A 23201-nucleotide genomic window follows, 5' to 3' on the forward strand; every position below is an offset into this window, starting at 1 on the left:
AGGGAGAGAATTGACATGGATAGGAAAGAGCAGAGCACAGGCATACAGCCAGCACCAATGGGCTAGGTAGAACAAAATCATCTACCCCACACAACAGAGGCCAGTTCATTGTATTGTTATGAATGCAGGTTTATAAGACAATTACATTTTAGGATTCCCCCTAATTCAAGGGACTTGCTTAATTGAAGGTTGAGTAAAGGAATAAAGAGGGTCAGACAATTTGATTTATAAAATTTGCCCAAAAAGGCGGCTGAGTGGCTTGATTACCATTGGGAGCTGAGGGGGGCATCAGATCCATTTCTCTCTTCAAAAACTCGTACAACATTCAGGCTTGGGTTAATAAATGGCGAGTTATATTTTCACCACAAGTGCCAGGCAACCCAACTATCCAGCTCTCCCCTTGATATCCAATGGCATTACCTTCATTACTGAATTGCAATCTCAGCATCCTGGTCGTTACCATTGAACAGAAATTGAACTAGACCAGCCATGTAAGTACTGTGGTTGCAAAAGCAGGTTGGAGACTTGGAATTCTTCAGCAAATAACACACCTCTGGGGTGACAGGGCAGGCAGGAAAAAGAGGAATTTAGAGTAAGATCAGTCATGATCTTATTGAATTACAGAGCCAGCTTACAGCGTGAAACGGTTTGTTCTTGCTCCTACTTCTTGGTAAACAGCGAATGAAGGACAGACAGCAATAGCACAAGGTCAGAGCAATGGAAGGTGTTCAAGGTGGAGACTGTGGGAACAGATCTGGGCGGTGGGGTGGGGGGGAACTCCAATGCTGACCCACCCACCTGGATGTCAGAGCATACAGAACAGGATGCTTAAGTCTGATACCAAGAACTCATTGCTGCAGAAGGGCTGGGGTGAAATTAAAACCCAAATTAGGAAAATACAAAGGTCAAATATCAGCAAGTAAAATCAATGAAAATCCAAAGTCATTTTTCAAATACATAAAGCATGAAGGCCAATTAAAGGCCGAAAAGGTAACTTGCGAAGACAAATTTGGACATTATTCTTAATGAATACTTTTGAAGGACAAGAGGCATTGGTGTTGATGAGGCTGATAGATTGGATGTAATCAAAATAATGAGGCAGAAAATAAATTTTGGCTATTTGAATGTGGATAAATCATTAGGTCCAAATGTTTTAATTATTTTACGCTTTAAGAGCATCACTAGCAAGGTCATCGTTTAAAGTGTCTTAAAAATGGCAGTAAGCCACCTTCTTGAACAACTGCAGTCCATTGGATACACCCACAGTAGTGCAAGGGAGGGAGTTCCATCAGCTTGAAGCTCCCTGCTGGAGTGGAACTAAGTTACCAGACAAGCAGGAAACTATTCAACCTCCAGGTATGAGCCAAGACCACACCAACTCGGTGACTGACAGAAGTTGCAGTATGCAGATAGCGCCTGTGTACACACAAATGCTGAGATTGAACTACAAATCATTGTCAACGTGTTCACTGAGGCTTATGAGAAAGGGCCTCACACAAAGATATCTGGAGAATGAAAGATCTCTGTCAGTCCACTCCTGCTACACAAAACTGCTCCCAACCATCAAGATCCACAGTGGGCCCCTGGACAATGTGGATCATTTCCTATACCTCTGGAGCTTCCTCAAGACAGAAGCAGACATCGATAATGAAATCCAGCATTGACACTGGGTCAATCAGTGCAGTTTCCGGATGACTGAGGACTCAAATCCAGCAACAAGTTCATGGTCTACAGAGCAGCCATGATTCCAACCTCCTGTAAGTTAACAGAAACATGGACAATGTTCCTGGAGAGATATTACCAATGTTGCCTCAGCAAAATCCTGCAAATCCACTGGTGTATCCTTTCCCAATCCCTAGTAGAGGTAGTGGTCATGCTCAATCAGCTGCGATGGATGGGCCACATTGTCCGCACGCCTGACGAAAGACTTCTGAAACAAATGCATTACTCCAAGCTCCGCAAAGGCAAGCAATAGGAGAGTAGAGGAAACACTACAAGGACACTCTGAATGTCACCCTAAATAAAGGCAACATCCCCATTTACATGTGAGAATCACTTGACTTAGAACTCTCAAACTGGAGAAGCAGCATCATGAAGGTGCCAATCATCTCAAACATCACCGTGTGAAGCATGTGGAAGTCAAGCATAAACACCAGGAAGAGCGCAAAATCCAGAATGACCTATCCACCTCATGAAACACCATCTGCCAAATCTGTGGCACAGAATACGGCTCCAGGCTTGGGACTTTTTAGCCACCACAGAACCTGCCCACCTGGAGTGGAGGCAAGTCATCTTCGACCTGGAGGAACTGCCAAAGGTGGTGGTACACCCACAGTACTGCAAGAGAGGGAGTTCCAAGATTTTGCCTCAGTGACAGTAAAGGACAGGCTATAGTCCCAAGTAGAGTGGTGTGAAATTAAAAAGGGAAGCTTGCAAATAGTGGCAGTCCCATGCACCTGCTGAGCTTGATGGTCTAGGTGATGGAGGTCACATGTATGAAAGATGCCACCCAAGGGGACTTGGCAAATTGCTGCACAGCACTTTGAGATGGTACACAACTGTAAAGTTGTGCAGAAAGGGAGGGTAGCCTGAGAAATTACAGGCCAGTCAACCTAACTTTGGTGATGGGTAAGTTATTGGAAAAAATGAGACATGACATAAATTAATATTTACACAGGTGCAGATTAATTGAGGTCAGCCAGCAGTAAGCTCATATTGGACTAACATGACTGATTTTTTTTGAGGTGATAACAAGAAGGTTGTTGGTATGGGTAATGCAGTTGGTGTCATATACCTGGATTTTAATAAGGCCTGAAACAAAGTCCCATATCGCAGACTGATGAATAAACCACAAGTTCATGGGATCAAAAGCAACATAGCAGGTTGGATCAAAAATGGTTTCAGAGGCAAGAAGCAAAAAGGAATGATTAAAGGGTCTTTTGTTACTGGAAGATCAATTCCAGTGGTAATGATTTAGACTTAAATTTAGGGGCATGACTGATCAAAATGTTTACAGATATGAAATTAGCCATGGTTAATAGCAAGAAAGCTGCAAACTGCAGGAAGACATTAAAGGACTGGTCAGGTGGGGAGAAAAGTGGCAAATTAAATTTAAATGAACAAAGATGGAGCAATGCATTTGGAGAAGAAAACCAAGCAAGGAGATACAAATTAAACAGCAGGATTCAGAAAAGTATAGTGAAAAGCTGGACTTTGGAAGTGAAGTAGGTATACAGATCATTGAAGATAGCAAGTCAGGTGAAAAAGGTACAAATAGTAAATGCAAAATGTAGGCTTTAGCCAAAGGAAAGGAAGAGGGCAGGGAGGTTATGTCAGAACTGCATAAAACACTCGTTAGACCAGAATTAGAGTATTGCATATTGTTCTGGGTACCTCACTGCAAGAACTAAATAATCATTCTAGAGAAGGTAGAGAGAGAGAGAGAGAGAGAGAGAGAGAGATGTGAGAATGCTCCAGAAATTGAGAATTTTAGCTACCAAGCTATGAGGCAAGATCAGACAGGCTGTTTTTTTGGAATAGAAGAGGTTAAGGGGAGATTGCTCGTAAGAACAAGGTCAAAATAGGGAATATGGATTTACAGTAATTGTTGGAAGAATTCGTGGATAGTCAAGGAGGGCGTTTGGGATCCAGAATTCTTCGTCTGGAGTGAAAAACCCCGTGCAAATTTAACACATGGAAATGCATCCATATGCTACAGAGCAATAACAAAGGCTGAATTAAACAGCTTGTTTGGCCACTGTAGAGATAATGGGTCAATTGGTCTCCTGTGCCATAAATCTTATTTCTATAATGAAAATCTTGTTTCTCATGTGTCTTTCATATTTTGGATGGCCAGAAGCTACATAGGAAAAGACAGCATCCAAGATTCGCATACTAACTAGCAGACAGCGCCAGGCATAATTGCTGTTTTACTTCCCTGCAATTTCCTTCTGCCCTACGAGATATGAACTCCTCTAATTCTTTTCCCAATTATATCACTTCATCATTGGTGGCCACGCATTCAGTTGTCAAGGCCCTAAACTTCAAAATTTCCTCCCACAACCATTTTTGCTTCTCTACCTTTCTTTTCTCCTTCAAGAGGCCCCTTAAATGCAACCTCTTTTACATGAAATATACATAGAAAATAGGAATAGGCCATTCAGCCCTTCTCCACCATTGATTATCAAATTCAAAACCCCGATCCCACCTTCCTCTCATATCCCTTTAGCCCCAAGAACCATTTTTAATTCCTTCATGACATCACAACATTTTGGCCTCAACTACTTTATATGGTAGTGAATTTCACAGATTCACCACTCTGTGGATGAAGAAATTTCTCCTCACCTCAGGAACATTTTTTCTGAATCTACCCTGTCTAACTCTGTTAGAATTTTTTAAGTTTATGAGGTCCCCTCACTCTTAACCTCCAATGAATATAAGCTTAACAGACTTAGTCTTTCCTCATATAACAGTCCTTCCATCAGCCTGGTAAACCTTCGCTGCACTCCTTCTATAGTAGGAACATCCTTCCTCAGATAATGCCACCAAATCTGCACATGATATTCCAGGTGTGGCCTCACCAACACCCTGTATAATTGCATTAAACATCCCAATTCCTATAGGCAAATCTTCTTGCTATGAAGGCCAACACACCATTTGCCTTCTTACTTTCAGCTTCAGAAGACACCAAGGTTTTGCTGAGTATCCATCTCAATTTAAACCCAAATAATAATCTGCCTTCCAATTTTGCAAAAGTGGATAACCTCACATTTATCACGTTATACTGCATCTGCCATGCATATGCTCATTCAGTCTGTCAAAATCATGTTGAAGCATCTCTGCATCCTCCTCACAACTCACCTTCCCATCCAACTTTGTACAATTTGCAAAGAATTCCAGTAGATTTGCCAAGCTTTATTTTCCTTTCTTAAATCCATGCTGACTTTATCTGGCTATACCACTGCTTTCCAAATGCTGTGCTATGAAATCCTTGACAATAGACTCCAGCAACTTCCCCAGTACCGACGTTAGGCTCACTGGGCTATAGTTCCCCATTTTCTCTTTACCTCCTTTTTTGAATAGCAGGCTTACATTGGAATGGTTCCTACAGATTAGAGGGTAGCCAGAGTCCAAAGAATTTTGAAAAAATACCAACTGATCTCCTATTTCTAGGGCCATTTCCTTAAGTACTCTGGGATGAAAATGATCAGACTCTGCAGATTTACCCATCTTCAATCTTATTAAGATCTACAAAATAATTTCTCTAACACTGATTTCCTTCAGCTCCTCACTAAAACCCTGTTTCTCTGAATCTCTGGTACATTATTCACATCTTCCTTTGTGAAAACAGAAGCAAAGTATGAATTTAGTTCCCAAATCATTTATTTGTTCCCAGTTATGAATTCCATTTCCGACTGTAAGGGACCTGCGTTCGTTTTTGTCAATCTCTTTCTCTTCACATGCCTGTAGAAATGGTCAGTTTTTATGTTTCCCATTAGCTTACTTTGAGTCTAGTTTCCCCTTTTTAATCAATTCCTTGGTCCTCCTTTGCTGAATTTTAAACTACTCCAAATCCTCAGGCTTTTTTTTGCTAATTTGTATGCTCTTTCTTCTAATCTAATACTATCTCAAATTGCCCTTGTAAGCCATAGTTTGGCCACAGGTCAGCCACAGTTCCCTTTCTAATCTTATTATGCGTTTTGTCATCTGCCCTAATATCTTATGTAGTCCATATGAAATAAGTTTTTCTAAAGTGTATTTAGTGTGACAAGTAGTCTTATGTTAACATTGCAATGAAGTGACTGTGAAAATTCCCTAGTGGTCACACTCCACTGCCTGTTCGGTACACAATTTAACATGGCCAATGCACCTAACCAGCATGACTTTCAGACTGTGGGAGGAAACCTACGCAGACACAGGGAGAATATGCAGACTCCACACACACACAGTGACCGAAGCTGGGAATCAAACCAGGGTCCCTGGCACTGCAAGACAGCAGTGCTAATCACTGTGCCACTGTACTGCCACAGCTAAGTGCCTACAAGTCTTTAATGGGATAAATGTGTGATACAAAATTATATACTGTTGCTGTAGCAGAAAAAAACTATTCTGTGGATTTACATTACTTGGAGGAGCTTGAATTTAAAATATAATCCTTGCAAGTCAACAACTAAGTTTAGGAGAATGAAGAAAAGGGAGAAACTTTGGTTCTACGTCCATTTTGTGGCCAGACATCTTTGGAGCAACTTATATGAATATTATAGTTAAGTAAATGTACACGTTTTTGAATTCAAAAAATATAGAACTGATTTCCATTTCACCAAGAAACAAAAACCAAGATCAAAGTTTTTAGTTTTGTTCCCCAGACAAAAACCCAATAGGATTAATTCAGTGACATGACAGGCCATTACACAATAAAAGGTTTTATATTCCTTGACAGCACATGCACAAAAATGGTTACTACACTGTTGAACCCATAAACAACTCAACACACAAGTATTAGATGATTTTAAGTGATTGGGCAATCGTATGGTCAAATTGCAAAAATTCCCAGCCAAAAACCAGTTATAATGAATATAGTGGATACTGAGTTTCTGCTAATAGTGTCACAGTGGACCTCAGTGTAATATTCATTAAAACCAGTCTTGAAAGGAATAAATTCACATAACTATAGGATGGGCAGGTGTGGGAGTCCAGATTAGTATTCAGACAGGATGATTGAATCAGTATACTTCAGACAATGAAAGTTAGTTTGGATATTACACTGATTGTTCATTCACTACCACTGCTTAACTTGAGCTCAATGTGAGTAATTGTAGATTGGTGTAATAATACTGTCTAGAGTCAGAATTAACATAAAAAGGAGAGCAGAACCCATGTTCAGGGTCAGCCTGGTCCAACAAAAGCTGCGGAGAGGCTTTGCTTGTCATAAAAAGTTTAAATCATTGCCAGATGATAAATGAAAATGACAACTTCCAAATCAATGAATTAATGTTGTGACTTCTATTCAAAAGGTTTTCTTTTTCTTTACTCTTTTGCTCACTAAGAGTATGGTTCCAAGCAGGGTTTGCTGTTGATCCATTCTTGGTTCGTTGATGTAAGACACACCATAAGCAGATTCCATCTTTCCACTCACCATAGTTAACCCACACTACCAAATATTGATTTGTGTAGTCAAGGGAGTTGTAACCATGAGTTCTTTTTGAAGTTCATCCTGAGCTGTTCCATAACCTAAGATTCTGAGATCTACATGCCTTTCCAGGCAGGCAAAGATAAACATCAACTGCTGCTGAAAGGTCAAAGACGCTCTTTGGTCTTCCAGTGCTAAGAATTGTCAAAGTGCAGCAAATTGGCACATTCCAAGTTCCAGAACTCAGGACCACTGTACAGTGGCTGACCCAAACTTTGCAGTTAATGGGGCAAGGTCACAGTTTAAGACCCTCCCTTAGTGTAATGGATGGAAACAGTGCAAAAACCCTTTAATTTGTATATTTCACAAATTATTGCTAATACAACCTGTAACTAAGTGTAACAAGGCAACTCAAAGTGCCACACAGCATGTAGAAATTTGATTAAGTTTGCACTTTATGTAACTGTACATAATGTACCTTTATAAATTTTATGAAAAGTATCCATTCACAGGAAAAAACAGTTTTTTCCCGTTAAAACCAACCAAAAAGGAAATAAAATCAATAATGAATATTTCTTCAGATAGCTAGGATAGAATAGTGCTTTCTGGTTGCAGTGCATGTTGCTGGAAACATTTGAAGTATAACACTGCTACTTTTAATGAATCATATATGTACATCCATTAATAATAAACCAGTTTCCAGGTTTGTCACTGACCTCTCTTACCAGAGTATTTACCATTTTGGCTGATGCAAAGATTGGAAAAGGGTACATAAAAATATTTTTAAGTTTATGATATCCAGATTTTATGTCAAAAGGGACTCATGGTTACAACCCCCTTGACTACACAAATCAATATCTGGTAGTGTGGGTTAACTGAGTGGAAAGATGGGATCTGCTTATGGTGTGTCTTACATCAACGAACCCAAGAATGGATCAACAGCAAACCCTGCTTGGAACCATACTCTTCGTGAGCAAAAGGGTAAAGAAAAAGAAAACCTTCTTTTGAATAGAAGTCACAACATTAACTCATTGATTTGGAAGTTGTGTCATTTTCAGTTATCATCTGGCAATGATTTAAACTTTTTATGACAAGCAAAGCCATTACTGCCCATGGCAATATTTTACGTAAAGCACAGTATACAGCTTTACTGTGCTAGCATGAGCCTTGTATGATTTATGACTTAAAATTACTGTTCAATATCTTTTAAATGATTGTCGTTAATTAATAATGCACTATTATCAGTCTTTGATTTAAATAAATCCATTGAATTGCACTGTTTCATATATACATTGAATTGCACCATTTCATATTTGGCACATCCAGTGAATTCTCTACATACTCAAGACTAGGTGGAATATGTACGTACAATAATACATCTGAATTGCAAATGAGCTGATAAAGGATAGGTGTTACCCTTTCATGATAAGTAACGATCTTCTCAAATTCAGAGAAGCCATAACTAATCTTATATACATTCATTATTAAATAACCTCAATTCATGATAAAATGTCAAACTCCCAATTTCTATTTTTCCAAGTCAAAAAGCAAGATAATGAAGTGCCTAATATTAAAGGAACTCTCTGCAAATTAGATTGTTTGACAATATTATTTGGTGTAGTAAAACAAGTAGATTATTGCAGCAAAATCTGTGTGCAAGAGTATGATTTCACTATGAATCATATTTTCTGTATTTGTTTATAATATGCAAGACATTTAATGAGACACAAAGATTAAAATATTTCTCCACAAATTTTAAAAAGCTTTGTTTTTAGTGAAAACCACAATATGTTCAAAATTTTGATTTTTACTAAAGTCAGTTTTATTTATATCTTGATATTCTCTGCCTACAAACACAGAAGATCTTTCATGTTTCAAATTGTTTAAACCATTTCACAAATTCATGAAAACATTAATAGCCACCTTTAATTTTCAAATTGCTTGGGCACAACAACTAACGTGCAGTTGCATTGAAACTAAGATAATAATGATTGATCAAAATAAAAGACAGGTAAAACATTCGAAATTTCCCATGCATTGCCCCAAGACACAATCAAGGCACAAAGTAAAAACCTATGTTAGAAAGAATCAAGCAGAAGTATATGATACATCTTGGCTCAGAGTAAAATATTTGACCTTGCAAGCCTTAAATGCAAATTTTATTAAGTTATGTTGGATCAAAATGGATGTAAAAGTAGGCACAGAATTTAGGTGTTACAGAAAAGTTTTTTTTAGTTCTTTTAAATTTATCTTCATTGAAATCTGTTTTGTATTTTCTCTGTCCTTGCATTTTTATGGCTTCAGCAAGGCACCTAAAAATTTAAAACTGCATAACTGCATGTTCTTAAACACGCAGCATTTCAAGAAGGCAGCTCACTGCCACCTTCTCAAGGGCAACTAAGGATGGGAAATAAATGCTGGCCAGCCAGCGACATCCATGTCCCATGAATGAAAAGAATTTTTAAAATGTGGCAGCTTCTGTGGAGAAATGATTAGCTCACTTTGAACATTTAGTTTCAATACTGAAAAGAAATAAATGGCAATGGGTCCACATTTTCCTCAGGTCTGGTGTAACTTGTTTATTGACATTGAACAGTAAATAGGGAGCCAAATGGACACTTAAATGGGGAAAAGAAAGGACTGTCCAATTTGGCTGCCCAAGACATGCTCGTCTGATTGACCTACTATTGTCACTCTTAAGCTCATATGAAACACTGTTACTAATGCCCAACATGTAGCAAGTACCATTCATTTCCATTGAAACTATCTACACTTCCTGATGCCTTGAAAAGCAGCCAGCATAATTAAGGACCTCACGCATCCCGGACATACTATCTTCCGCCTTCTTCCATCGAGAAAAATATATAAAAGTCTGAGATCACATATCGATCAATTCAAAAACAGCTTCTTTCCTGCTGCCGTTAGACTTTTGATTGGACCTACCTTGCATTAAGTTGATCTTTCTCTACACTCTAGCTATGACTGTAACACTACATTCTGCACGCTCCCCTTTCCTTCCCTATGTATGGTATCCTCTGTCCATACAGCATGCAAGAAACAATACTTTTCATTGTATACTACTACATATGGCAATAAATCAATTCATTTTTCTGATATTCAGAAAACTTCAAATTATCATTCCATTGTTCAAGTTCCTCCATGGTCATTCCTAACCCAATGCCATACTGTCTCTTCAGACCTCTGCAGCCTCATGTGCATATCCCAATTTATTTTCCATATCATTGGTTGCCATGCTGTCAATTGTCTTAGGTCTACAGCTCTGGAATTACCTCCCCCCCCCCTCACTTAAAGTGTCTCTATCTTTAATCTCCTACAAGATGCTCTTAACAGGTGCCTTTCGGTTACATGGACTAATATAGTTCATTGTCCACTATTTTTTTCCATTGATAAAGGTGCTATGTAAGCACAAGTGACTGCTGAAATATTACTACTGGCAGAAAGGGGGATGCATTTCAACCACAGGAAAATCTAAACTTTGCCAAAAAAGCAATAAAAACCAGCAACAGATCTCATGCTGATTTGCGAGAGTAGTTATGAAATAGGACTGAACTCAAACTAATAATTTCCCTTCATTTGAAGCTGCAAGCTTGGGAAAATAGTCCATGTTAATTTATACCAGAAAGAAATTCAGGAGCATTCACAATTACGATTTATGTTAGTCGGATCTGGGCGTCGTTTTTAAAAATAAATCGCTGGTGCACATTTAAAAGTCGTTTGCAAACCCAGCTTTGCTTTGTGAAAAGATCCGTAAGCATGTAAACACTGTACTGTACAGTAAAACAAAAAAAAACCCAACGTTTGGGTTTTTAAAATCTTGGGCTTTTAAATCTTCTTGCTTAAATTTCCGACCGCTCTCTGCTCCATTCGTTTATAGTTGATGTTAATATTGAGACAGTTCAAAAATGAGGCAAGACATGTGTCGGAAGGTCTTAAATTGAGACAAAATACTCAGAGTCCAGGTCTGCTATCATCCTCTGGTGTGGGAATCAAGTACTGCGGACGGCAGAGTTTAAAGCTTCAATTCAGCCTTCTGAAGCTCAATTTGTGGGTGAAGGGGGGTGGGGGAGCGGGAAGGAACACAGTCGAGAAAACTTGCTCACCAACACTGGCACTAACACGGCCAACAACAGCAACACAACAAGCAGGACGTTTCTCACACATCCCAATCAAAAGATGTTTCACACACTATAAATTAGCCACCGTCATGTGCTCTGTGATACACCACTCCAGTGCACATTGAGCACTGTCCCTGAAAGGATAGCATTTAAAACTTCACAGATGGCAGGGCTGCACACCATTCACAAAATTCACGGCACCCCTGTTATAGACCGAATCTGGGAAAGTGGCACTTATCATTGTAAATAAATCTGAAGGAGAGGAGACGGTGCAGAAGGTGGTGTCACAGTCATAGCTGCGTTGTAGATAAAGATCAACTTAATACGGGCTAAGTCCATTCAAAAGTCTAATGGCAGCTAGGAAGAAACCTCTTTTTTTGGGTATGGGGAGATCGCAAGATAATTCCCCCACTCATACTTTGCTGTGGAAATTGAGTGGATGGGGAAATCTCAAAACCCAACAGCAAAATGATACAGAACAGTATATAATTCAACAACTTTATAATCCAGAAAAACGGGGGGGCGGGGACGGGGGGAGGGAAGAAGAGGAAGAGTCTCTGCTTCTAAAAAGGTGCCATCCCAATGGAGTGTGTGTGTGTGTAAAAGAGAGAGTGCGAGGAGTTGCAGAAAGCTCAGGCTCCTTTTCCTGCAGGATAACAGGCGCTGTGGCCGCTGGAGCTGAATGGTTGGGTGTAAGTGTGAGAGGCACTCAGGACTGAAAAGCTCAGGTAAATCCCAGCAGCTCATCTAGCCACCCATCATTACCTGCCCGGGGGGCCTCGGCGGCAACAACAGAGAAATCGGAGGGGGAGGGGGGTGGTGGTGGATAAGAAACGCCGAAAAATAAAAAAGGGAAAGATGCAGGCTGGAATTTAAAAAAAATAGCGCTGGTAAAATGCGTCCCCGCACACCCTCTGCTAGGAGACAAAAAAAAATACACCGCAACAATAAATAAAATCCCCGACATTTCATTCACTGAGATTAAAATTACGTACCCCGTAAACTCTTACCAGCTCGAGAGGGTTTTATTGTGTGATTTTTGTTAAATAATCTTCCGAGAGAGAGAGAGAGGGAAATAGACAGAGATGGAGGTATTTAATTTAAAAAGAATTGGAACGCTGTTCAGTTGGAGAATAACGTCTTCATTGTCCGCGCTCGAGCCGCCCTCTCCGGAGCTTCGCTCTAACCGGTCCGCTTTCACTGACGCCCCAAGTTTTCGCCGGTCTCGATAACAACACCGCCGCTCTGGCCGGAATGGCGCACATTAAGGGCACCGCACAGGGGACATCATACCGGCGGCGAGGCCACTCGCCCACTCTACCCGACCCCGCAAACCGCTGTGTTTGCGGCTCCCGAATCGCAGATATCCACTGGCCTTTCCTAAGTTACCGATGGCAGTGGTTTGGTTCTGAGCCGAGACTATCCAGCCCCACGCAGCACCGTCCACTCCCCCCTCTCCTTGCTCGAAGACTCCCAATGGCACGGACCAGGGGCTGGAATGTGGGGGAGGGGAGGGCACAGCACCGGCCTGTAACGTCATCTGATGGACGGGCCAACGGACCAATAGAAAACAGAGGACCGGACCGGCGGACACGCCCACTGTTTCCCTGGCCTGTCAATCAGGAGGCCGGGGGCGGGACTGTGGACCTGCCAGCCGTGTAGTAAATAACCATAACTGAAGGAAGTTTCACTGAAAGCTGACATTGGGAGAGGCAGCCGATAGAAACGCCCGCGATTTAAAAGTGAAGACGCCGTGGCGAAGTCGATATCAGTCAGCCTGTTGACTTAGTTAAGTTGCCGATCTTCAAGGACGCCTTGTTATTTGAGTGACTTGTGCCGCCCTCCAAGATGTCGGCCATCGCGGCTCTGGCTTCCTACGGCAGCGGCAGCGAAAGCGGTGGCGACTCGGATGGGGAATGCGGAGAAGTTCCCAGCCAGGACGCCGTGGCTCATTTACACCCTCTCGACCCCGGAAAATCCATGTCACGCCTTCACGGCCCCCTGGCTTTAAACTCGGCGCCCGAGGTTGCTGTTAAGGTGGGTGTGAGGAGGCCTTGGCCAGGCCCAGCTGTGCACATGGGTTAGAGTCGGTCTGTAGGCTATCATCTCACAAACACACTCTCCCTGTCTGACCCAGCTGGTGGACTTGTTAGAAAGGAAAAGCACAGGAGACTGGTGTGTCCGTGCCAGATTGTTTTTAATGTTGTTATAGTACTGGGCAAAGCATAACTAGGTGTCAAAAGTGGTTGGCTACAGTACAGAAAGAGAGGGCAACTGATCGAGATATATAAACTTTTAAAAGGGATTGATGAAGTAAACGTAGACCAAATGTTTCCTCTTATGGGGCCGTCTCCAACAAGAGGTCTCAGCAATAGTTTGAGAGGCGGTAGATTTAAAACTGAGATGAAGAGGAACAACTGCTTGCAGAGGATGGTGAATTTGTGGGACTCACTGTCCCATAGTGTGGTGGAGCCTGAATTGTTTCAAGGAGGAGATAGATATATTTCTAATTTTAAAAAAGGATATGGGGAACAGGTGGGGAGGTAGGCTTGAGATCAGGGAGAGATTAGACATCATAGAAACTAAAAGCAGGAGTTGGCCATTTGGCCCTTTGAGCCTGCTCTGCCATTCATTCGGATCATGGCTGATCATCAAATTCAAAAACCTGATCTCCTCTTCTCCCCATATCCCTTGATCCCTTTAGCCCCGAGAGCTGTATCTCATTTCTTCTTGAAATCAGACATTTCCTCAAATGTTCTCATTTGACATGGCCTCAACTGCATTCTGTGGTCGTGAATTCCACACATTCAACACCCTCTGGGTGAAAAAATACTTCCTCACCTCAGTTCTAAAACGTTTACCCCTTACCATCAAAGTATAAACCATAGTTCTGGACTCCCCCATCATTGGGAACATTCTTTCTGAATCTACCCTGGCTAAACCCTATTAGAATTTTTACATGTTTCTATGAGATTCCCCTCTCATTCTTCTAAACTTCAGTCAATATAATCTTAACCAACTTAGTCTCTCCTCATATAACAGACTTTGGCTGTACTCCCTCTGTAGCAAGGACACTGAAACTGCACACAATACTCCAGATGTGCCCTCACCAATGCCCTATACAATTGCAACAAAACATCCATATTCTTATACTTAAATCCACTCATGATGAAGACCAACATCCCATTTGCCTTTACTGCCTGCTGTACCGGTGTGCTTACTTTCGGTGACTGATGCATGAGACGCCAGGGTCTCGTTGAGCATCTACTTCTCACAATTTACACCCATTCAAGTGATCTAATTGACTAGTGGGGCAGGGTCGAAGGGCTGAATTTGCTTACTTCTGCTCCTAACTCCTATGCTCCTCAGAGACTATTTGACAAACTATTGATAATGTGCTGATGTACCATTGAGGAACAATTGGCCAAGGTGACATCTCTTTAGGGGACATTTGAAGCAGACTGTGGACTGTTGTTGCTCAGTTGTTTCACTCCCATAGAAGCAAGATCAGAGATGAACTGATAAGATGGCTCATAGAAGACAGAGGGTAGCAGTGGAAGGGTGCGTTGCTGAATGGAGGGCTGTGACAAGGGACGTTCTTCAGGGATCAGTGTTGGGACCTTTGCTGTTTGTAATATATATAAATGATTTGGAGGAAAATGTAACTGGTTTGATTAGTAAGTTTGCGGATGACATAAATGTTGGTGGATTTGTAGATAGCGATGAGGACCACCAGAGGATACAGCAGGATATAGATCAGTTGGAGGCTTGGGCAGAGAGATGGCAGATGGAATTTAATCTGAACAAATGAGAAGTAATGCATTTTGGAAGGTCTAATACAGATAGGAAATATACAGTAAATGGCAGAACCTTTAAGAGTATTGATAGGCAGAGAATCTGGGTGTACAAGCACACAGGTCACTGAAAGTGGCAACAGACGTGGAAAAGGTAGTCAAGAAGGCAAACAGCATGCTTGCCTTCATTGAGTTTAAAAATTGGCAAGCCGTGTTGCAGTTTTGTAGAATCTTTAGAATATAGTGTTCAATTCTGGTCACCACAGTACCAGAAGTATGCAAAGACTTTGGAAAGGGTATAGAAAAGATTTACCAGGATGTTGCCTGGTATAGAGGGCATTAGCTGTGCGGAGAAGTTGGAGAAACTTGGTTTGTTCTCACTGGAACGACGGATGTTGAGGGGCAACCTGATGGAATCGACAAGATTATGAGGGGCATGGACACAGTGGATGGTCAGAAGCTTTTTCTCAGGGTGGAAGAGGCAATTACCAGGGGGCATAAGTTTAAAGGAGATGCACGAGGCAAATGTTTTACACAGAGGATGGTGAGTGCCTGGAACGTGCTGCCAGGGGGGGTAGTGGAAGCAAATATGATAGTGACTTTTAAGGAGCATCTTAACAAATGCATGAATAGGATGGGAACAGAGGTGTGAGGTTCCCTTGAAGTGCAGGGGGTTTTAGTTCAGTCAGGCAGCATGGTTGGTGCAGACTTCAAGGGCCAAAGGGCCTGTTCCGATGCTTTAATTTTCTTTGTTCTTTATATGCAGATAGATCACTTAGACTTATTTGGAAGTTAGTGAAATGACAATTGGTTATGTTATTAGATTTTAATTTACCCTTGGAAATTTGTGCTCTTTCTGACCTCCCCAACACACAGACACATTCATTTTGATCAGCTCAGTGATATTTGCAGCATGGCTTTTGGAAAAATTGAATGGAATCAATGCCTTTTGAGGTTTGGATTAATCTTTGTTTCTCTATCATCTGTGGATTACTTTAATATCAGATTTACACATTTTAAATAAACTTTCACAACTGACTGGGAATAATGAAGTCAAGCTTTGTTGAGTGACTGGTATGAGATTGCAAAGTGAAAGTGAACTAGGATTATTGTCTTCTTAGAAACTGGACAGTAATATTGACACTTCAAATCCGGTAAAATTGTCTGTCATCTGTGCCACCTGATTCAGTAAAGGGAAGGATGGATTTTTGAGGAATGATGTGAAGATGATGATAAAAGTAGGGAGGTCTTGCTGCAGCTGTATAGGGCATTGGTGAGGCCGCAGCTGGAGTACTGTGTGCAGTTTTGGGCGCCGCACCTGCGCAAAGATATTTTGGCCTTGGAGGGAGTGCAGAGGAGGTTTACTAGGCTGATACCAGAGTTGAGGGGGTTGAGCTATGAGGAGAGGCTGAATAAATTAGGCTTGTACTCATTAGAGTTTAGAAGAATGAGGGGAGATCTCATTGAGACGTATAAGATGATGAATGGGATGGATAGGATAGAGGTGGAAAGACTCTTCCCGCTCAAAAAAGACAGTAGGACTAGGGGGCACAGCCTCAAGATAAAAGGGGGGCGGTTTAGAACGGAGTTGAGGAGGAACTTCTTCACTCAAAGGGTGGTGAATCTCTGGAATTCTCTGCCCGTTGAAGTGGTGGAGGCTGCCTCGCTAAATATTTTTAAGGCGCGGGTTGATGGGTTTTTGATAGGAGAGGGGATTAAGGGTTATGGGGAGAGGGCGGGAAAGTGGAACTGAGCAGCGACAGATCAGCCATGATCTTATTGAATGGCGGGGCAGGCTCGAAGGGCTGGATGGCCTACTCCTGCTCCTATTTCTTATGTTCTTATGTTCTTATAGAGGGTTGGGGAAGGCAACAGTTGGGAGCAGTAGCCTAGCAATAGCAGTGTACTGTTAGTTACATTTACAGGAACCAATTGACATGTTTATGATTAATTTAAAATGTGTATATTTAATTTGTGTATGTTGAATCTGAATTCCTCTTCATTTAATTTCCTTGTTCATTAAGATTCACCACTCCATCACTGAAGTTGGAAGCAGTACTTGACCTGGTTTTGGCTATTTAGGCCAAACAAATAGGTGACCTAAAAATAGGACAACATTGGGAAGCAGTGACCACATAAAATTACGTACTGTATATAAGTATAAAGGATAAATTAAAAAGTCATGGATAAGGCTGGTGTGGAAAAGAGGAAGTGGTCAGATTAAATGGAAGGGAATTTGACAAATACAGCTGTGAATCAACAATGGGAAATTGGTGAAGGTTAAGCAGCATTCAGTAAGGAAAAAGACAAGTTTATTACATAACGCATTTTATATCTTAATAGAGGAGTCACATCAATTTCTTTTGAAACGTATTTCCAGGTATGAAGACTAGCATAACTAAAGAATATCTATAATTTGAAAGCCATAAAGAGCTAATTAGATGATGGGGAGACAATGGTGTAGTGGTATTGTGACTGGACTAGTAATCCCCTCCTTTCCTTCTCTATGAATAGTATGCTTTGTATAGAGTGTCAGAAACAATACTTTTCACTGTATACCAATGCATGTGACAATAGATCAAATCATTCCAGGGACCCAGGTTTGGATCCCACCATGGCAGATGATGTAATTTGATTTCAGTAAAAATCTGGAATTAAAAGTCTAGCAATAACTTTGAAACCATTGTTGATTGTTGTAAATCTAACCTGTTTGGCAATGTCCCAAGAAACTCTGCCATCCTTATCTGCTCTGGTCTGCAAGGTGATTTCCAGATCGACTCTTAACTGCCCTCTAAAATGGCCGCGCTACTAAAGTCAGTTCAGGTAATGTTGGGCCAGCCAGTGACATTCACATCACAGGAATGAATATAAAAAAGTACAAACCAAAATCGATTTATGAGAGAAAATTGGTTCCACCTTGGGATCTAAAATTAAAGTTTATTTATTAGTGTCACATGTAGACTTGCATTAATATTGCAATCCACTAATCGTCACACTCTGGTACCTGTTTGGGTACACTGAGGGAGAACTTAGTATAGCCAATGCGCATAACTGGCATGTCTTTCAGACTATGGGAAGAAACTGGAGCACCTGGTGGAAATCCATGCAGACTGGGGGGAGAATATGCAGACTCCGCACAGACAGTGACCCAGGCTGGGACTTGAACCTGGGTTCCTGGCGCTGTGAGGCAGCATTGCTAACCACTGTGCCGCTGTGTCACCCTAGCTAAGTGCCTGCAGGTTAATAGGATAAGTGTGCGATTTAAAACAAAATATACCATGCTGCCCATCTGGTTTGTACAGTGCCCACTTCAGCTGGGATCATAACAAAATTAACAGACGCTTGGTAGAACAGAACTTGAATATTGCTTAAAAGGGAGATGTTGCCGAAGCTTTTCATCTTGCACTTATCAGTTTACATGCAAGAACGCCAAATTTCAAGAGATCGTAATGATTTAAAATATAGGAGAAAAGGGTTTCGATTGGTCGTCGGGTTGACTCTGGCTGAGGCATTGCCATGGTGAAAGCAACAGTAAAACTATAGGACTCACAAGCTCCTAGGTAACATAGAAAAGATGCATCACATTATGATTCTGCGACTGGGCAGCTCTTGCCATACAATCCTGAGTGAGAGCTGCACTAATAACCAATTTAAGTTGATCAGTTGATCTTGTAATTTAGCTCATTTATGCTCATTAGAACCAACATGGATTCTTTTACAAGGATCCGTTCTCTGAAAACAGAAGAAAAGCCTTGTTTTTTTTTAAATTGCCAGGGAGCTTGGGGAACCTACAGTTAGTTCCCTGTTGCTTTCTTCATGGCAACTTGCAAACCAATCAGCAACCTTTCCTCCTGTAGCCTAAATTAATGTGAATGTTTAAGGTTAGGCATTCTTGAGTTTGTTATAAAAAGTTCAAGATGAAAAGCTTTGGTGATATATTTCTCTTTTCAACAATATTCAAGTGGACAGCACAGTGGCACGATAGTTAGCACTGCTACCTCACAGCCTTGGGTGACTGTGTGCAATTTTCATGTTCTCCCTGTGCCTGTGGGTTTTATCCAGATACTTTGGTTCCCCCACCCCCAACTCCTAAGATGTGTGAGATAGGTTGATTGGCCATGCTAAATTGTTCTTCAGTGTTAGGGGACTATAGGGTAAATGCTTGGGGTTATGGGATGGGCTCTGGGTGGGTTTGTTGTCAGTGCTCAATAGGCTGAATGGACTTCTTCTGGACCGTAGGTATTCTGTGCTAACAGGCAACTGTTATAAACAGTTTTAAGCTTTTAAAATGGAAAGGAAGACGGCGGCAGGTTGGCACAGTGATTAACATTGCTGTCACACAGCGCCAGGGACCCTGGTTCAGTTCAGGCTTCGGGTCACTGTGTGGAGCTTGCACTTTTTCCCAGTGTCAGCGTGGGTTTTCTTCGGGTGCTTCGGTTTCCTCCCAGGATCCATAAGAACATAAGAAATAGGAGCAGGAGTAGGCCCCTCAAGCCTGCCCCGCCATTCAATAAGATCATGGCTGACCTGTCGTGTCACAGTTCCACATTCCCGCCCTCTCCCCATAACCCTTAATCCCCTTGCCTATCAAAAACCTATCAACCGGCATCTCAAAAATATTTGGCGAGGCAGCCTCCACCACTTCAATGGGCAGAGAATTCCAGAGATTCACCACCCTTTGAGTGAAGAAGTTCCTCCTCAACTCCGTTCTAAACCGCCCCCCCTTTATCTTGAGGCTGTGCCCCCTAGTCCTACTGTCCTTTCTGAGCGGGAAGAGCCTCTCCACCTCTATCCTATCCATCCCATTCATCATCTTATATGTCTCAATGAGATCTCCCCTCATTCTTCTAAACTCTAACGAGTACAAGCCTAGTTTATTCAGCCTCTCCTCATAGTTCAACCCCATCAACTCCCGTATCAGCCTAGTAAACCTCCTCTGCACTCCCTCCAAGGCCAAAATATCCTTGCGTAAGTGCGGCGACCAAAACTGCACACAGTACTCCAGCTGCGGCCTCACCAGTGCCCTGTACAGCAAGACCTCCCTACTTTTATGTTCAATCCCCCTCGCTATGAAGGCCAGCATCCCATTTGCCTTCCTGACCACCTGCTGCACCTGTAGGCTGGGTTTTTGCGACTCATGCACAAGGACCCCAAGGTCCCTCTGCACCGTCGCATGCTGCAGTTTTTCACCATGTAAGTAATAGTCCTTCCTACCATTATTCCTACCAAAGTGGACAACCTCACATTTGCCAACATTAAATTCCATTTGCCAGTTCCTGGCCCATTCGCCCAGCCTATCTAGATCCTTCTGCAGACTCTCCACACCCTCCGCACAATTTGCCGTTCCCCCAATCTTGGGGTCATCAGCAAATTCCGACACCGTACACTCGGTTCCCTCCTCCAGATCATCTATATAAATGGTAAATAGCTGAGGCCCCAGCACCGACCCCTGGGGCACTCCACTAGTCACCAACCGCCAATTCGAATAGCACCCATTAACCCCCACTCTCTGCCTCCTATTTGACAGCCAATCCTCTATCCACGCTAACACCCTACCCCCAACTCCATGTCCCCTGCCCTTCTGTAATAACCTCTTGGGAGGCACCTTGTCAAACGCCTTCTGAAAATCAAGAAAGACCACATCCACCGGCTCTCCTCTATCCACTGCCCTAGACACATCCTCATAGAACTCCAATAAATTCGTCAGACACGACTTCCCCTTAACGAAACCGTGCTGCGTCTGGTCTATCAAACAATTCTCCTCAAGATGCCTCGCTATTTTCTCCTTGATGACGGATTCTAACATTTTACCTACAACAGACGTTAAACTAATAATTCCCTGCCTTTTGCCTGCCACCCTTCTTAAACAACGGCGTAACATTAGCCGTTTTCCAATCTTCCGGCACTTCCCCGGAATCCAGCGATGTTTGGAAAATAATCACCAAGGCATCCACTATCACCTCCGCCATTTCTTTCAGAACCCTTGGATGCATTCCATCTGGTCCTGGGGACTTGTCCACAATCAGTCCCTCCAGTCTGTCGAGCACTGCCTGTCTAGTAACAATAATGTCATTCAGGCCCTCCACTCCTACCATCTTTCCATCGCTAACACCCGGCAAATTATTCACGTCCTCCTCCGTGAAGACCGAAACAAAAAAGTTATTCAAGACCTCAGCCATTTCCCCATCCCCTACCACTAAATCCACCCTCTCATCCTGTAAGGGTCCAACGTTCACCCTAGCCAGTGTCTTCCTTTTTATATATTTATAAAAACTCTTGCTATCCTTTTTTATATTAAGCGCTAGCCCAGCTTCATAGTTTATCCTACCCTTCTTTATCAACTTCTTTGTCATTCTTTGTTGACATTTAAACCTCTCCCAATCCTCTTCTCGTCCACTACTCTTAGCTACTCTAAACACATCCGCTTTTAATTTAACACTTTCCTTTACCTCCTTCGTTATCCACGGCTGATTATCTCTCCTCCTACAATCCTTTTTAACCATCGGAATAAGTTTCTGCTGAGCACCAAGAAAGATCTCCTTAAAGATCCTCCACTGTTCCTCAGCAGACCTACCTTCCAACGCGCTCCCCCAATCAACATTTGCCAATTCCTCTCTCATCCTACCGTACTCCCCTTTGTTCAAACAAAGGACGCGTGTCCGGGAACCCACTTTCTCCTCCTCCATCTGCATCAGAAACTCCACCATACAATGATCACTCTTCCCAAGAGGATCCTTCACCACAAGGTCCCTAATTCTACCGGCCTCATTACATAACACCAGATCCAAGATAGCTCACTCCCTCATCGGCTCCAACACACACTGTTCAAGGAAGCTATCCCGGCAGCATTTGAAGAACTCCTCCTCAAGCCCACTGCGTCCAACATGGGTCGACCAATCAATATGTAGATTGAAATCCCCCATAATTACCGCCGTTCCACAGATTGGCCGTGTTAAATTGACCCTAGTGTCAGGGGGATTAGCAAGATAAATGTATGGGGCTATTGATATAGGGCCTGGGTGGGATTGTGCTCGGTACAACCTCGATGGGCTGAACAGCCTCCTTCTGTACTGTAGTGATTCTATGATGTAAAGCAGAAATGAGGATTTGTCTTGTAAAGAGAGAGGATGAATTTTTTTGAAACTAGAATTGAGAAAGTTTAAGAATTATAACAGATGATAGTTTTCACTGGAGGAAAAATTGGTTAAGATAAGCCATAAATTTTAAAGTTTATGTTATAAAGTGTCACAAGTCCATTTACATTAACACTGCAATGAAGTTACTGTGAAAGTTCCCTAGTCACCACACTCCGGCATCTGTTCCGGTATCCTGAGGGAGAATTTACAATGGCCAATGCACCTAACTGTACATATTTTGGACGGTGGGAGGAAACTGGAGGACCCAGAGGAAACCCATGCAGATATTGGCAGAATGTACTGACTCAGCAAAGACAGTGACCCAACCCAATCTAAGACAATTACAGACTATTTTTAAAGACTTATAGAAAACTATTTATATTATAAGAACAAAGAACAGTACAGCACGGGAAACAGGCCCTTCAGCCCTCCAAGCCTGTGCCGCTCATTGCTCCAACTAAACCATTCGTTTGTATCCTTCCATTCCCAGTCTGCTCGTGTGACTATCCAGGTAAGTCTTAAATGATCCCAGCCTGTCCGCCTCCACCATCCTACTTGGCAGTGCATTCCAGGCCCCCACCACCCTCTGCGTAAAAAGTGTCCCTCTGATATCTGAGTTAAAACTCGCCCCTCTCACCTTGAGCCTGTGACCCCTCGTGATCGTCACCGCTGACCTGGGAAAAAGCTTCCCACCCTATCTCTACCCTTCATAATTTTGTACACCTCTCTTAGGTCTCCCCTCATTCTCCATCTTTCCAGGGAGAACAAGCCCAGTTTACCCAATCTCCCCTCATAGCTAAGACCCTCCATACCAGGCAACATCCTGGTAAACCTCCTCTGCACTTTCTCCAAAGCCTCCACGTCCCCCTGGTAGTGCAGCGACCAGAACTGGATGCAGTACTTCAAATGTGACCTAACCAACGTTCTATACAGCTGCAACATCAGACTCCAGTTTTTATACTCTATACCCCATCCTGTAAAGGCAAGCATGCCATTTGCCGCCTTC

At 42.3% G+C, this 23201-nt stretch overlaps 2 protein-coding genes across 4 annotated transcripts in view; one reads left to right on the forward strand and one right to left on the reverse strand.

Annotated features, from left to right (window-relative positions):
- Positions 1-12737, reverse strand: part of wasf1 (WASP family member 1) — a 133707-nt gene extending 120970 nt beyond the window's left edge. For 2 of the 3 annotated variants that reach the window (XM_080192896.1, XM_080192893.1), the window contains exon 1: positions 12261-12737. The gene's annotated coding sequence lies outside the window, so the exon portion shown is untranslated. The remainder of the gene's footprint in view (positions 1-12260) is intronic. The other variant, XM_080192894.1, reaches the window with a different exon arrangement.
- A 162-nt stretch (positions 12738-12899) lies between these two features.
- cdc40 (cell division cycle 40 homolog (S. cerevisiae)) overlaps positions 12900-23201 on the forward strand; it is a 135848-nt gene continuing 125546 nt past the window's right edge. Inside the window, exon 1 of the mRNA XM_080192903.1 lies at positions 12900-13302. Within this exon, the coding sequence (XP_080049029.1) occupies positions 13114-13302 (189 nt within the window). The 5' untranslated portion in view covers positions 12900-13113. The remainder of the gene's footprint in view (positions 13303-23201) is intronic.

Source organism: Carcharhinus amblyrhynchos, chromosome 7 (assembly GCF_965287045.1).
Source record: "Carcharhinus amblyrhynchos chromosome 7, sCarAmb.v2.hapA, whole genome shotgun sequence".
NCBI classification, from domain to species: Eukaryota; Metazoa; Chordata; class Chondrichthyes; order Carcharhiniformes; family Carcharhinidae; genus Carcharhinus; species Carcharhinus amblyrhynchos.